Below are 16,978 nucleotides of genomic sequence, written 5' to 3' on the forward strand. Positions count from 1 at the left end.
GCTGTTCTTTTCATGTTATTATTGGAACTATTTTTTACATTATTGTTGGGAGAGAAACCAGAGCCTAGGGCCTTAGAGAGGGGATTCTGGGGACCGGTGACAAGCCAGTTCTGCCCCCTCCTGGCTGTGAGATCTGGAAAACCCTGTGCCTCGGGCCTCTACTACGGTTAGGGTTAGGGTTAGTGTTAGGGTTAGACAGTTGTCCCTAACTCCTGGAGCAGTTCGTAGATGGAGTGAGCAGACTTAAAGCAGGTAAAACAGGTTATCAGACACAGCCTTGTGTCTAGGTCTCCTGCAGGACTTGTTAAAACAGATTGCTGGGTCCCACTCCAGAGTTTCTGATTCAGTAAGTCTGGGACAGGGCAAGAATTCGCATTGTAAACAAACCCTGAGTATTGCTGGTCCAGGGAAACAATTTTAACACAGCACCTGATATTGAATGAGTGCTCTATAAATGTTAGCTAAGGGATAAAATCAAATCTGTTTTCCCAGCCACAGGGTGTGCAGGGCTTTGTCCCATTTGGTGCTGTATCATCAGCTGGAACCGACACATAGTAGGTTCTCAACTAACACCTGTGTTATGAATGAAGTCCAGACTGCGGTCTCCCTCCCCGGACCCCACCTGGGGCGGGCTCTGAAACCCTCTGCGGGGGGACATACGGCAGAAGCTGGGAGCCCTCCAGGGCCTCATCTCCGCACCAGCCGTCTGGCAGGCAGCCACGTAGGCTTGCAGGAAGGCACAGAGCGCTTTGCGGTTCCCGTGGGCGTGGCCCATGTCGGCCACACAGGCCTGGAAGAAGGGCTCTGGTGGCAGGAGTGCGTGGCAGGGTGCCAGCGGGCCGCTGGGCTCGCGTAGGAGGCCGCAAGCGCCACGCCACGCTGCGTCTGCGCCCGCGTTCCCGGCGGCTGGTGGACAGCCCGAACCCGGGCAGGGATGTGGCGCGCCGCAGGGTCCGGGCTGTGGCAGCTGTAGGTCATCAGACGCATTGCCATTGAAGTTGCCGCAGAGGCCGCGCGTGAGGCCGCGGTAGGCCGCAGGCAGCTCCACGCTCAGGTGACCACCGAGCCGGAAAAGCAGGCGTGGGCCCCCACGCACCGCGAGCACCACGGAGGCGCCCCGCGCGAAGGCGCGCACCCTGCCGTTGGTCAGCACGAAGGGCAGGCAGCGCCGCACGCCGTCCACCTGTGGGCAGGGGTGGGGTAGCCTAGAGTGAGGGGGAAGGACCGGGTCTGGGAAGAACGGGGAGAAGACTGTGAGCAGGGGTGATGCGGGGAGTGTGTGCCCGAACAGGGGAAGAGTGATAGGGACTGTTGGAGTGAGAAGAGGGACACGGGGAGCAGAGGAGTCAAGGGGTAGGGACATTCAAGGTGGCGCTTGGGAGTGGGCATTGTGGGAAGGGGGAGGGGGGGAGTTGAGTGAGGGGTAGGGAGAGTGAAGAGGTGGACCTGGAGTGCTGGGAGAGAGGGAAACTCCTTACTCAGGGGCTGGAGAGGTACCTGAGAGCATCCACGGACCTGGGGAAGGAAGGCAGCAGAGGATGGTAGAGCTGGGAAAGAGGAGGGAGGGGGTGTGGGGGACAGGAGGAGGAGAGAAGAGAGGGACCACTTTGGAGAGAAAAAGATGGGGAGACCTCGAGAGGAAGGGCAGTGGAGAGGCAGGGGCCCCAAAGAGGGGGTTGGGCCAGCAGGGAGCAAGGGTCAGGGAAGGCTGGGTGGGCCTCCTGGGGAAGAGGTGATGGTAGTTGCGGAGCTGGAGAAGGCGCGTGGAGCAGGAGAGGGCACCCTCCTTCCGGAGGAGGAGGAAAAAAGACCAGGAGGAGGAAAAGAGACAGAGATGAAGACTGGCGGCAGGGGAGATAGGCAGGGTGGGCGTGGGTGGTGAAAAGAGAAAGGAGAGAAGTGGGAGAAACAGAGATCCTGAGCATCATGGGACGGGAATGTGCAGACACAACTGTTGAGAGAGGGATGGAAAGGGGAAGGGGCAGAGGAGAGGGGGCCGTGGAGAAGGGACGAGGAGAAGAGTGGAAATGAGGTTGTTGGAGAGAGGAGGGCATCAGTCAGCGACACTGGGAGATCCCACCTGTCAGAACAGAGACTGCCAGGCCGCTCAAAGGAGGCGGACCACGGGGCGGGGACTCACCGTGATGTTTCCCCAGTCCTCCCAGTCTAGGTCGAAGCGGTGACCATGAACGCGGAGCAGCACGCGGCGGAGCTCGGGCGTCTGTGGGCCTTTCTCCAGCACCACTTCGAAGGGCCACACACCCCGAAGGCGGCCCATGCCCGTGCTCACCATCGAATAGGTGCAGGCGTCTGTAAGGTGGAAGGTGGTGCCATCGAAGGTGCGGAAGCGGAGTCCGTCTGAGGCGAGGCAGACGCCTGGGCGGCCCCGGGCTGCGCGGCAGGGTTTGCAGACCACCTGGCCGCCAGCGTGGCAACGGCAGCAGCGGTTGGTCGCGGGGTGAGGGGGAGGCAGTGGCGCGCCGGGTTCCAAGTAGCGGCCAGCCCTCAGGCAGCCGCACTGAGCCTGGGGCACGCAGTCTGCGCCACTCAGCAGAAAGCCCGCGTCGCATACGCAGCCCTCGCGGCAGAGCCCAGGGCCGTGGCAGCCAGGCGGTGTCTTCAGCCCCGCGCAAGTGGCTGAGCAATCCGGAGCGCACAGCGTGTAGTGCGAGTGTGCGGGGCACAGCGGGCCTGCGGGAGCAAGGCGGATTGGAGGATTGCTTCAAGGCATTGTCTACTGGGAGTCTCACCCTCCACCTCTGGGGCTAGGATGGGGCATCTGGGGCCCTGCAGGGGTAAAAGTCCACATGGGCAGAGCTGCAGGAACCTTCAGATAGCAAAAGACCAGGTAGTTAACCATGGATCAGAGGCCTGATTATGGACCAGCCAATCTGTAGGGCCTGGATGGATAAGGGCTGGGTGGCTGGACCATGAACAGGTCTGAGTCCCTGAGAGGTAAGGGGTGAAGGGCTGGTCCATAATCGGGGCTAAGAAGAGGGAAGGATGAGAGCTGGCCTGGACTTTTGTTGGCTTAGGCCTGACACTTTAGGATGGGCCAAGGTTGAGGGTCTGGTGGGGAGTGGAGGGATGGGTGGAACCCAGCCCAGTGGGAAGTCCAGGGTCTCAGGGTTGTATTGTGCAGGGATGAGCTGACATCCTGGGATGGGCAACAGCCCAAGAGCTGGACCTCAGTCAGGAGTGGGACCAGGTTCCCCAGATGAGCAAAGATGGAGAGGCTGTACTGAAGCCCTAGGCACTCACTGCACAGACTCGAATTCCGCCAGGGGAAGACTTGGCCGCCCAGCAGCTGGCAAGTTTCACAGTAGAGGCTGAGCATGGGGCAGGGTCCAATACCCAGGCATACATCCACTATGCAATCTTGGACATAGGGGCCTGGTGCCAGCATCTCATGGCACAGCTGGAAGGGTCCCAGGGGGTCCAAGAGGATGTCACAGATGTGGGCAAAGTGGGCTGGGGTGCTGGTGGTTGGCAGGGTGACACAGGATGGTGGCGGTGGCGGCATCTTGTCAGCAGCATTCAGGCACTCAGTCGGGGAACCCACCAAATAGCTATGGCCAAAGGCCCAAACCAGTGCATCCTCAGGCATATTGGTGCCCAGCACAATTCCAGGCACCTGGAGGTCATCCGAGGGATCCCCATTGTAGTCAGCACACAGCCCCGCCACATGGCCCATATATGCTGCTGGAAGATCCACTACCACGCGGATCCCAGGGGCATAGGTCACACGCAAGCCAAAGGGGCAGCTGATTACAGTGTCCCAGCCATGGCGAAAGATGAGGGTTCTGTTGCTCAGAGCCTGGAATGGTAGATTCTGCCAGTCTCCATTCACCTGTGTGAAGAGGATATGTCAAGCTGGGGCTCTAAGGACCCAGTATTAGTACAAAGGATGCCTATGTCCCTAGGTACAAGCAGGGCCTCCAGAAGGCCTTGTTGAGGGACTAAGGATCTATTAGGACCTAAAACAAAAAAAGCAAAATCAAACTAAAAGCTTGGGATGCTGTCCATGGTACTGATACTTTTTTCAACAAATACTTGGATGATGAGAACTGTGGATTCTCGGGTTTCAGTCTGTGGATCAGATCAGATCAGATTCCGGGATCAGATTTGGGGAGTGGAAACCAACAGCCTCTGAAAGTGACACAGGTGCACTTAGTCTGTGTTCAATAAATATTTGTTGAACTAATGCATGGATGAATGAGTGAGGCTCATTGGTCAAGTTAGGCTGTAGAGTTCTAGAGTTGCTTGGATTTCTAGGTAATGGCAGGGGCTCCAGGGTGCTATGCAAATATACAAATGTTGAAGCTGCTGTTCCTGGTCTAACCATATTTGCCCACAGCTGCTGGGGCTGGGAGTATAAGAATTGGGGGTGAGGGTTTGTAAGCTTTGGGAACTGGGGATTTGGAATTCCTGGACTGGGTCTGGGGATGCCCAGGACTTGGGCTGAAATTGCGTCTGAAATACAGTTAACACATGTAACCTAGAATGGTGGCTGGATCACTATAGGTATTCAATAAGTGATCACCGAATGAATAAATGGGATTCTTGGGTCAGGACTGGAGTTTCAAGAGCCCAGAATCAGGACTGAAAGCTCTGGTATACTGGGGATCACAATGAAGTCAAGGCTAGGAGTTTCTGTCCCAGACACTCAAAGCCAAGAATATCTGTCTCAAACACTTAGGTTGAACTATATGAAACTGCCACATTTGGGGCACCTGGGTGGCTCAGTGGGTTAAAGCCTCTGCCTTCGGCTCAGGTCATGATCTCAGGGTCCTGGGATCGAGCCCCGCATCAGGCTCTCTGCTCAGCAGGGAGCCTGCTTCCTCCTCTCTCTCTCTCAGCCTGCCTCTCTGCCTACTTGTGATTTTTGTCAAATAAATAAATAAAATTTTTTTAAAAAAAAGAAACTGTCACATTTGTAGGAAAAAACATCGAGTATTGGCAGATTCATATGGTCTGATTTTAATAACTACATGTGTTCAGACAGTGAAGTGAGGTAGTTAAGTGCCCTTGGATTTTGGAGTTAAGTTATCTGGGTTCAAATCTTCACTCCTAGTTTGGTTAGCTGTCTCACTTTGGCAATTTAACTTCTCTGTAAAATGAAAGAAATAATAATATTCACTGGAAAAAAATGGAAGGATAAAGTAAGGATTTGTATCCTTCACTGGAAGGCAGTGTTCCTGGGACTAACTGAATTTAAATAAATTAAAATAAAAATAAAAAAATAAAATAAGACTTCTAAAAGCAAAAATATACCATATTGGTGGGCTGGAAAACTCAACAGTCTCTCCAAATTGGAGTTATAAATCCAATAAAATTACAATGAAAAAATTCCCCCCCAAAAGACAAAAAAAAGGCAATCAGTGATAAATTTAAAATATAGCCAAGGCAAACTGCTGATGAAAAATAACTGACAGTGTCTGGGTCCTGTCCTCTGTTGGTCGGGGAATACTCATCCCTCATCCCCAAAGCTCCACAGCTGCTCTCCCAATGTCTCTACCCAGTGTCTTTCCCACCTTGATGAGTAAATTTGCCACACTGAAGTGGTGTCAGAATCATTGGAGACTCTGAATTATGTTTCACAAAGGAAGAAGTTGAGGTCATGTGTTGTTTGTTTTGTTTGTTTGTTTGTTTACTATTTGCAGAGACAGCATAACAAACCCTGGAGCAAAACCGCCAAGGTTTAAATACCAGCTCTGTTATCTATGAGCTATGTGACCTTGGGCAAATGGCCTCATCTCTCTGGGCTAGTTTCCTCATTGGAAAATGGTAAGGTCAATTGTGTCTACCTTAAAAGGACTCTCGTGCATTCTTTGTTATTACAGCGGTGCCTAGTAAGTGACTTCCCTGTAGTCTTTTCAACAACATTACAACCTTTTTCCCTTTGCCACAAGAAGTTATGGGGGACTGGGTAAGAGGCTTCTGGATTTAGGGTTTGGTCCTAAAGACTTAAGGCTTGAGTTCTGATTTGGGGGTTAGTTAGTTTTGGGGGATTAAAGTTAAGCAGCTGGGTCAGAGACCATGGGGCAAGAGGAAAGAGGTGGGAGTCCTGGGTTGAGGGTCCAGTATCATAGGACAAAAACTCAAGATATGACCTTAGCTCTAGGTTAGGGGGATCTAGGGATCAGAGTTTGGGAGTCTTGAGGTAAGGACTCTAGGTGAGAGGTTATATAAAGTGGGATCCCTGGGTGAATGTGTGGGCAGGGTTGGGATTTTCTCACCAGGACATGACCGGGTTCCTTGGGGTCCAGCTTCAGGTGGTAACCAGACAGAAGCACTTCGAGGCTACTTGGGACTCCATCAGGACCAGTGCCCAGGAGCACACGGAAGTCTGCCAGCTCCTGCGGTGTGGGAGAACTAAGGCCGCTCAGCAGGTACACACAAGAGCCAGGGAAGCGAAAACGGCGCCCATCGAAGGTGATGTAGTGACCTCCGCCGGCTGCCACGCATGTGGCCATGCTCCAGGGCACACAGGTGCGCAAGCCATGGGACAGAATGCAGCGCTCGCCTGGCCTGCAACCACCCTGGCTGCAGATCACGCTCCCTCCTGAAGCTGGGCAGACACAGCGGCGCATGCAGCCCACACCCTCCCATAAAGTCTCGCCTGGTCCCAGCAGACGTCCCTTGTGTGTGCAGCCACAACCACCAGGTCCCCAGCGCTGCAGGACGCAGTCAGGACCGCTGTGGACATAGCCAGCGTCACAGGCGCACGTTTCCCCGCAGGGCAGCAGGCACGACGCTCCCAACGGACCCATGCACGTCTCGGGGCAGGAGGAGCCACACGGCTCATAATGGCTGTTTTGGGGGCACTTGATGGCTGGGGGCAGAGGAGAAGAAGGTGGAGTGGAGCGAGTGTTCACATCAGGACCTCCCAGTCTGGTTCCAAAGACCTAATTATTCAGCTACCCCCGAAATGGAGACATTCTAGCCCTCAGCTTCGAAGAGTCGTGACTAGGATCCTGAGATCCTCCTTCTTAGAATGGAGGCTTTCCAGAAATCTCCATCTCACAGAGTAAATAAGTTTCTATCATCAGAAAGCAGAAGTCCCCGTTCTAGAACATAAAAGTCTGGCCCTGGGACGCAAAACTCTCACCCCAGAGTCTGAAGTCCTTGTCACCTAGAGGACTTTTCGTCCACCAAATGCAAGAAACTTGCCTTTTAGAATTAACTATTTCTGGACCCCAGGGCCTGGAAGCCTTCGCCCTAGGACCCAGAAACCCCACACTCCAAGACCTAGGTGTTCCAGCTCCCAGAAACCAGAAATCCCGCCTCTAGGGCGGAGGAGTCTCCATGTCCAGACCCAGCCTCTGGTGCTTCGCAGTCCCACCACAGGGACCCTGCAGGCTTGCCTCAGGAATCAACTCCAGCATCAAGGAGTGCCACCCCCTCAGTCCCAGAATGCCCTTCCCCAGTAACTCATAGCCTTTTCCATCTAAGGCTCACTCACAGCAGCCAGTCTGGAATCTCCAGGAGTCGATGTTGACACCCAGGCGCTGACACGCGTGCGCGTAGACCTGGAGGGTTAAGCAAAGCGCAGGTCGGTAGTTGGGAAAGGGGCAGATCCAAGCCCTGCAGCTGATCTCGAAGGGCGCAGGCAGCAGCACGTCGTGGCAGGGGCTAAACGGCCCGTTCAGATCGGCCAGAATGGCGCAGGGCCCTGGGGTCTCAGCTGGGGACGCTGGATTGGCGCAGGGAGCAGCCCAGAGGGCGTGGCATGGGGCGTCCGGTGGCTGCAAGGCCCAGGAGCGCAAGAAAGCGCGCAGGTCCGGACCGCCTACGTCGTCTATCGGGTCCTGGTTGAAGTTGCCGCACAGGCCCACCACGTGCGCCCGGTAGCCCTCGGCCAGTTGCAGAGAGAGCGCGTGCTGCCAGTCGTACACCAGGCGCAGCGCTGCTGGCTCTTGCTTCAGACCTGCCTCTGCCCATAGTTCTGAGCTGCGGAAATGCAAACGCAGCCTCCCTCCGTGCAGCGTCGCCGGCAGCCGGATCCGCTGCTGGTCCACCTGCAGGGTGACCCAAGAGCAGGAGTCAGGAGTTACTGGGACAGTGACAGTGACAGCAGGCATTCCTGAGCATTTGAGGGGAAGCGGGGGATGGAGACTGAGGGGCTTGGATTTGGGGATTCGAAGAGAGTGGGAACTTCGGGGAGGGAAGGTGGGAATGAGTTACAAAAAGCACTTGGTACAGAGTCCACCTCATGCTCCATAGGAGGAGGGTCGCAATGCCTCTTGTCCCCTAACACTGGCATCTGGAACCGCCAAATCCTGTGACCTTGAACGTCTCCTAGGACCACATGCAGCCACTGGCATGTCTGAAATATTTCCTCAGGGAAAATTTGGAGCCATTATTCTGGTCGGACGGTCTCTCCATCCACTAACCAGGAATCTTTTTATTTTTTAAATTATTTTTAATATCTTCTAACCAGGACTCTTGTTACCAATACCCAGATGTGACCTCGTGCAAAATCCAGAAGTCTTCCTTCTAGGAATCTAGATAAGTGATTCTACTAAGAAGTCTCCAGTTCACAGGAGAGCCTTCAGCTAGGACCCAATGTCTTTTCCCCAATTACCAAGAGCCTCCGCCAAGAACTTCTGGATCATTCAATATCTCTCCTCCCAATCCATGATTTCCATTTTTTCCCATCCAATCACTGAGAAGGTTACCAACCCATTTTTACTCTCATTCACCACCTCCACCCTGGTCCAACCATCATCTCCTGCTTGGACAATGGTAGCAACCTCCTCACTGCGCATCCTTCACAAGCCCCATGGTCATTTCCCCTCATGGCAGCCACAGAGATCCTGCTCACACCCAAGTGATATTTCACCCTCCTCCACACACAATCTTCCCTTGGCTTCCACCTTACACAGAATAGAAGACAAAGTTATTGCAAGAGCCCATACAGTCTGACCCCATGGTCTCTCCTCCTCCTTCCCACAATCCCTTCTCTTCATCCTGGCTTCTTGCTGTTCCTCTAACGTGCCTGTCAGATTCCTGCCTTAGGCACTTGCTGTTTCCTCTGCCTGGAGTGCCCATGGCTCTCTTCCTCACCTCTTTTAAGACTTGGCTCAAGTTTCATCTTCTTAGAGAGGTCCTCCTACTTAAAACTACACTCTCAGACATCCTGATGCCACACTCCTGATCCATTTTTTCTTGGTGGCAGGTGGGTTCCCCAGAAGTGTGTGGAAGGGAGTGTGGAGAACCATGGGCTCCTGCATCAGGTCCTAGCATCTTGTACTTCCGAGCTTCCCATACATGAGCCCATTGGAGCCCATTTCCACACATGAGCCCACAGTCTGATGAGTGAAATCTTTTCATCATCTTGATTTTCCCAGATGAAGAAACTAAGGCCCAGAGAGTTTAAATAATTTGCCTGAGGTCATACAGATAACAGATGGTCAACCAGGGATTTGAACTCAGGCCATCAGGTTCTGGGGTGCATTGTCTTTCTACAGTGGTGCTGAGGAGTGGCTTAGTACATCCATAACCTCATAGGTTTACTCCCTCTCGCAACCCTGATTAAATATATCCTAGTCCCCACAACCTTGCAGAGTAATGTCTCCCAACCTGAGGAGAAATTTCATACCTTCCACACCTTGGCTGCCTGTGGTCCAAGGTTAAGTCCAAAGCTCCCAGAATGTAGAGGTTCCAGTTGTCAGTATTAGGGGACAATAAACCCAGCAAACTCTCCTCGTATGACACTTACCAGGAAGTGGACTCTGTTCTATGCTTTCTGTATTTTAACTCCTTTCCACTTTACAGGAAACTGTTAACAGGTTCTAGAGATCCATGATCCCTTAGCCCCAAATGCAAAAGTGGCCTGAAGACTGAGATGTTTTGTGTATTTGATGTTAAAACGTAATTGGTAGCCAAAGTTGATCTGAATTTGTGGTATGGCTCCTTAATGCCTTCATTTATCCCACTTAGTGTGCATATTCAGACCTTGCACTGCAGAGATATTAATGTTTATAATTATGTACTACTTATTGGGATTATTAATAATATACAGCATTTGTGTGGTATGACTGCTTGAAATTCCACAATCAGAAATACACTGGGGGGACGCCTGGGTGGCTCAGTTGGTTAAGCAGCTGCCTTCAGCTCAGGTCATGATCCCGGCGTCCTGGGATCGAGTCCCGCATCGGGCTCCTTGCTCAGCAGGGAGCCTGCTTCTCCCTCTGCCTCTGTCTGCCATTCTGTCTGCCTGTGCTCGCTCTCTCCCTCTCTCTCTCTGATAAATAAATAAAATCTTAAAAAAAAATTAAAAAAAAAAAAAAAAGAAATGCACTGGGCCCCAAGCATTTTGGATAAGGGACTATGTGGACTTATATAAGATTGCCTCCACCGTAGAGCTGACAAAAATGAGGGACAGAGAAGGATACATTTTCCCAGGATTCCATACCTAATGGTTCTTACCTGCACAAAGCCGAACTCATGCTTGACAGCAGTGATGGTGACACCAAAGATACGCATTGTGACAGAGTGCATGGGCTGCCTCTCTCCAGAGGTGGCGATCCACAGCTGGAAGGCAGGGGGGCCACTGGGTAGGGCCTGAGGGCAACGGCTCAGCATGTAGGTACAGCCCCCAGGCACAGGAAAAGAGTAGCCGTCAAAAGTGTAGATGTATGGCAGTCCAGAAACCCAGCAGGTACGCCCTGTGATGTCCCCTGGCCCCTTACTGGAGATGTCCACTGTCTCCAACTTGGCCTCCGATGGCATTTTGGACTCAGACACAGTTTCAAGTTCTTGCCAGAAAGCCTCTGAGCCTGGTTTAGTCACTGCCACCACCTTGAGACCCAGCTTAGCTGCTGGGATGGTTTCTGTCTTGGGTTTGGACTCTGGTTCAGCTGCGGGCATGGGCAGGGGGAAAGGTGCGGGTGCTAGTTCAGCCACAACCCGGCCTTCAGGAAATGGTTCTTTTAGACCCAGAGGTTCAAGTTCTGGTTTTACGAAAGCCAAAGATTGAGGCTGAAGTTCATTCATGGCGATGGAGACAGGCCCTGGCTCTGCTTCAGGTGTGCTCTCTGCTCCTGGTTTGGGCACTGCCGTGGTTTTAGACCTGGAGATGGGCACCATTTTGGAGTCCTTCGGAGATACTGGCTTGGGACTGAACATGATCTTGGTGGCTGGGGTGCTGGGCAAGCACTCAGGTTTGTGCCTCACAAGGTAACATGTGGTTCCACTGAAGCATATATGGTCCTTACAGGATCCTGGGAACTGGAGTGGCATCATCAGGGAGGATTCTAGAAGGGGATAGAATTCTGCGGGAGGGTTCACATCTTCTGCAGTCAGAATATCTGGAGATGAGATGAGATGAAACATGAATGATGATGCAACAGAATCAGATCTTGGCATTTGATCCCATCCCTTTCCTGTCTGCATGCCCTAGGCCTTTAGGGCCCTTGGAGACTCAACATCTATAAGCTAGCAGGGTTCCCAATGTAGAGTGAAGCGGGCCTATATCATCAGAAAGAGAAGGGTGGGGCCGGAAAACAATACAGAAATGGTCAGCACAGGGGCGCCTGGGTGGCTCAGTGGGTTAAGCCGCTGCCTTCGGCTCAGGTCATGATCTCAGGGTCCTGGGATCGAGTCCCGCATTGGGCTCTCTGCTCAGCAGGGAGCCTGCTTCCTCCTCTCTCTCTCTGCCTGCCTCTCTGCTTACTTGTAATCTCTCTCTGTCAAATAAATAAATAAAATCTTTAAAAAAAAAAAAAGAAAGAAATGGTCAGCACAGTGTGGGTATACAAGGCTGTGATGAGCTGGAGGGCACAGACTCCATCCAAGAACACTGATCAGTTACTACAAAATCTCTGTGCTGGTAAGTCTAAACACATCTGTGGGTCGACTTCCAGCTTGCCATGTTAAGCAGCCTTAAGAATGTATGTGTGTGTGTGTGTGTGTGTGTGTGTGTGTATTCTGTTGGGATCTAGCCACCCCGTTTCCTAGGGAGGGGAGTTATTTTTTCATAGCTGTTGAGGCATGATGCTTGACACCTACAAAGTAAACTTTTAAAAAATAACTTTGTTCTGTAGGGGTTTGCATATTTTCCATCAAAACATAATAAGGACTTTTGGTATGGATTAGAATATGAACCAAAGTATCAGCTCCCTGTGGTAGGAATATTTCTTTGTTGTACATTGCTGCATCTCTGGTGCCTAGAACAGGCCTAGCCAGAAGTACATCTAAAAAAAAAATCGTGGAAAATTAATAATAGCCAATGTTTACTGCATGCCAGACACTCTCCTATTAACTTTTTTTTTTTAATGCAACAACAACCTTATGAAGTTGTTGGTATGATTATTCACACTTCACAGAGGAGAAAGTTGAGGTTCAGGGAGGTGATGTGACTTGCCTAAGGTCACACAGCTTGTAGCAGGATTTGAATCCAGGCCTCTTGCCTCCAGAATCCAGCTCTGAGCCAATTTTTATAAACGAATTGAAGTCCATGTTTTCATTTCTAAGAAACCCCAGCCTTTCTGACTTCTCCCTCACTTTTCTGTCACCTTCCTTGTCTCCCACTGTTTTGGGGGGGACTGGAAGCAATTGAGTGGGAGCACCCAAACTGTATTCCGGCCCATGGCGACTGTCCAGCTACTCTGTAGTCTGGGCAGAGCACTGAAGTGACAAACCTCTTTCTCAGCAGCCTGAGCGGGTTTTGGGTTTGCAGCTGCCACCTGCTCAGTGTGTAGCTTTGGATGGTGATTTCTTCCCTTCAGCCTCAACTGCTTCCTCTATAAAATGGGGAAAACAGGGGCGCCTGTGTGGTTCAGTCAGTTGAGCATCTGGCTCTTGGTTTTGGCTCAGGTCATGATCTCATGGGTCCTAGGATCTAGCCCCACATTGGGCCTGCTTGGCAGGGAGTCTGCTTGAAGATTCTCTCCTCTGCCCTTCTCCCCATTCTCTCTCTCTCAAATAAATAAATCTTTTTTTTTTTAAATGGGGGTAATAAAGAGGCCTGCCTCCACAGTGACTGTGAGGAATATACTGTATAATGTACATACATTATATATAAGAGAATTTACCACTTAGCTTAAAAGTCTAGGCTCTAAGTCTGTGTGAAGCAGCACAAAATAAAGCAACACAAAAAGGTGGCTGAAAGCTTGTGCTCTGGAAGCAAGTAGAGCTGGGTTCAAATCCTGACTCTGCCACTTTCTAGCTGTGTGAACTTGGCAAAAGATTTGACCTCCAACCCTTCCCCTCTCCAGAAAAAAGGAATTATTACAATACTGTTATATAGTCAACCTCAAAGACTAGAGGGAAGGTCAAGCACCCATTATTTTATCCCTTCCCCTAACCCTACTGTTTACAATTTATACTGTAGTAAAGAAAAAGAACATGTGACCTTCAACAATAACTTCCTTTTTGAGCCCAGTGCCTGGCATGTGATTTGGTGCACATTTAACAACTTATAACCATTATGATTCATTCCACAAATATTTACTAAGGGTTGAACACTGTCCTACCTTAAAATCATACAATTAACTGTGCATCTTGGAACTTCCTTAATTTTTTTTTTTTTTTTTTAAAGCACTGACCCCAAGGAACTAATGGGAGACAGAAAGAGAATAAGTAAGTATATAGAAAGTGAGACGAGCTGTGGAAAAAAAGTCAGGGAAGGGCTGCAGTTTTGTAAGGGATAGGGAATTAGGATTTTAAATGGAGTGGTCAATTTGGCCTTGGTAAGAAGGTGGCATTTGAGCAGAGACTTGAAGGAGATGAGGGCGCGATCCATAAAGACATCATGGGGATGGTCAGTGTTGAAGGTTCTGAGAAGGGAGAAGAAAGGTGGCTGGTGTGGCTGGGGTGGAGTGAGGGAAGGCAAGAATGAGAAGAGATGAGATCAGAGAGGTAATGGGAACACATTGTACGGGGCCTTATAAAACACTGTGCTTTTTGCTGGGTGTAATATTAATTGCATGGGAAGATTTTGAGCAGAAGATTTGCTTTAAAACAAAAAAACAAAAACCCGAACGACTCTGCCTCTCGGGCTGCTATGTGAGCAACTAAAGGTAGTGTTACGATTTTCCCCATCGCTGATCTCCAGGAATCCCATCGTCTGCTCAACTTCCCACCGCCTTGGGCCCCAGTGCTGCTCACCCACGCTTGGCTGCCCCATGGCCTGGGTCCCGAAGCCCGCGCCAGGGGCGGTGCCGAAACTAAGCACGCCCACCGGCGGCCCGGGAGTCTCCAGGAAGTGCACCACTCCGGGCTCAGGCCCATATGCCACCTCGGTCCAGACGAAACCCGGAGCGGGCTCTTGGCTTTCACCAGAGTGCTGCTCTGGGCCGCCGGGGATTAGGCGCCAGTGCAGGTTGGGCAGCGGCTGCTGATCAAGGAGCACCGGGGTGGGCTCGCGCGCCAGCAGCACCGCCACGTTGGAAAAGCCGGGCTGCGCGGTGAGCGCGAAGCTGCGGCTGAACGCGTCCACCGGAGGCAGGAGAGCGAAGAAGGGATCGTAGGCTACGCCCCCGCGGGCCGCCGCCGCCGCCAGGAAAACCACCTGCAGGCGGGCGGAGGAGCGCAGCACCAGGGGGCGCACTGGGTCCACGGCGAAGTGCAGCACGGTTCCTAGGCGCAGAGCCCGCGCCCCTTTGGCGCCGCCCCCCCAGAAGCTCAGGCTGCCCAGGCTGTCCGCCACCACGTACACACGGTCTCTGGGTCCGGGAGCCGCGGGCGCGAACGGGGGTACCGCGTAGACGCGGCCCCAGTAATCCTGGGGCAGCAGTTGTTCGGACACGTGGCCACAGGCCTTATCTCTCGCTTGCAGGCAACTGTGGCCAGCCAGCAGCGCGACGGGACGAGTGGCCACGACGCGGGTGCCCGAGAGGTCGCCTGCGCTCTGCACCTGCAGCGCCTGGAACGGGTCGAGGTGCACGAGGAGGGTCCGGCCGGCAGCATGCTTGACGCCATCCAGCAAGATGGACACCGGAGGCGTGAGGCTCAGGCGTGTGGGCCAAGCGCCGGCCACCACCGCAAACTCCTTGTGCCGGTCCCTGGGCTGCAGCGACGGCGTCACCACCACGTAGCGAGTACCCAGCAGGCGGCGCGGAAGCGCTAGCGCGGTGTCTAGGGAGGTGCGCCCACGCGCGTTCACCACTGTCACGCCCACCGGTCGCGACGCCGCTAAGCGCACGGCGCCCCCCGCTGCCCGCCGCGAGCCCCGCAGCTCCACAGCGCTGGGCAGGCGCACCCACGCGGTAGTGCCTGGCAGGAGGTTCAGCGCGCGCCGAAAGGGCGGTCCCCCCACCGGGTGCGCCCTCACTTGCACGGCCGTCGGGGGCCCCTTCGGCGGTGGCGACACGTATAGGCGGAAGTCGGGCTTCTCAGCGCCCCCATTCTCCAAGAAAGCCGTGATGAAGTAACGGCCCTGGAATTCCACAAATGCAGCCGTTGGGCCTGAGGGAACCCGAGGGGAAAGGAGGGAGTCAGCATAATCTGTTAGATTTTGAGGTCAAATGCATCAGGCTCTAATCCTGACTGCTATGTCCTAGCCGTGTCAACGTGGGCAAGGTACCACCTTTGGGCCTCAGTTTCCTCATCTGTAAAATGGGGGTGTTGCCTGAGCTATGGGAATATTAGATGAGATAATATATGTAAAGGCCAGGGAACAATGGTAAATATTAACTTAAAATAAAGTTGCATCCTTTGAACCATCTGTCCCAGAAAGTCCTGCTCAGCCCCCTTCCCACCACCGGTTTCTCCAATTTCCCGCCACAGAGTCTACACAAACATCCCTGCTTCCAGCTGGCCAGGGCCCTGACCCAAGAAGCTCCATGGTGGCCAGTCCCCTGTTACAGAACCATGCCAGGCAGCCCCAAACCCCAGTCTGCCCAGCCAGTCCCCTGCTGCAGACCCAGATCAGCTCACCAGTCTTCTGCATCCCCCGTAAATCACTCACCCCACAGGCAGCCCAGGGCACCAAGGCACAGGAGGGCAGGGGAGACAGCAGCCATGGCCCAGGGAGAGGCTGGACAGATACCAGCTGTGCCGTCTCTCCTGCCAGTCTGCCTCCGGCCCCTGTACCAGAGGAGCAGGAACAGATGGGGGTCACAAAGGGAAGGCCAGAGAAGGGCTGAGGCCTTGGAGCCCAGGGAAAAAGGCAAGGCTGGAGGTCTCACCTGCAGGAGCTGGGCTGAGGCCACAGGGCGGGGGTATTTATAATCCCAGATGTCTGAACCCAGACCTCCCTGGGTCCGCACGCCGGATGTCCCTATTAGCACCGGTTCCAGTCTGACCTGGTGCCATTGATCGGAATGAGGTCTAATTATGTGGGAGGGGGCAGGGAGACAGACAGAGGGAGAGAGAGAGGAGGAGGGACACAGAGAGAAGAAGGGAGGGGCAGATGGGGAAGGTGAATGAGGAGATCAAAGGGGGGCAGGGCAAGAATATCATGGTTTCCAAGAAAATTGGGACAGGTCTCCTGAGCCTGCCAAGGACAGAGAGGCTTCAGGCTTGAACTTTTGGGGTTCCAGGAAGGAGGGGGCCAGGAGCCTGGGCTCCTGGATTCTGAGGAAGGAGGGGAAGTAAGTAGACGCTGGACTTCTGTGTCTGAGGGAGGAGGGGACTGGGGATCTGAACTCCTGGGTTGTGTAAGCGGACTTGCTGTGCTCGATGTCGGGGGGTTGGCGGATATGGGGTGGAACTGCCCAAGAGAAGACAATGGCTTCCATGTGACTCCCCTCCTTCCAGAACATCCCGAGCTAGAGAACAATGGAGTTGCACCCTGCAAGGAGGATCTGGGACAGGGAGAGTCTGGCACTCCAGACAAGGACAGGTGAGGGAACTTGGATGCTATTTGCAGCCCCTTCCCTTGCAGGTCGTAGGAGCCTGCACCCCTAGTTCCCTTCTCCCCCCCAGAACCCTTCCCTTTGGTAAGGGGGAGGGTAGAAGGAGAATTCAAAAAGGAATTCTTTGAATGGCTTCATTTCTCACCTGCTTAAGATCCTTCCCCTGCTCTTCA

At 53.2% G+C, this 16,978-nt stretch overlaps 1 protein-coding gene across 1 annotated transcript; it reads right to left on the reverse strand.

The window, feature by feature from the left end:
• Positions 1–550: 550 nt before the first annotated feature.
• LOC101676148 (IgGFc-binding protein) lies at positions 551–15,898 on the reverse strand. The gene is made up of 8 exons (XM_013062717.2): positions 15,886–15,898; positions 14,116–15,414; positions 10,435–11,315; positions 7,466–8,021; positions 6,240–6,835; positions 3,262–3,850; positions 2,141–2,691; positions 551–1,183 (listed from the first exon to the last, which is right to left on the reverse strand). Exons 1-8 carry the CDS (start codon positions 15,896–15,898, stop codon positions 563–565), a joined length of 5,106 nt encoding a protein of 1,701 aa, XP_012918171.2. The 3' UTR covers positions 551–562.
• Positions 15,899–16,978: the final 1,080 nt, after the last annotated feature.

The sequence above is a fragment of the Mustela putorius genome, unplaced genomic scaffold (genome assembly GCF_011764305.1).
Source record: "Mustela putorius furo isolate JIRA1106 unplaced genomic scaffold, ASM1176430v1.1 tig00000174_pilon_pilon_pilon, whole genome shotgun sequence".
NCBI lineage: Eukaryota > Metazoa > Chordata > Mammalia > Carnivora > Mustelidae > Mustela > Mustela putorius.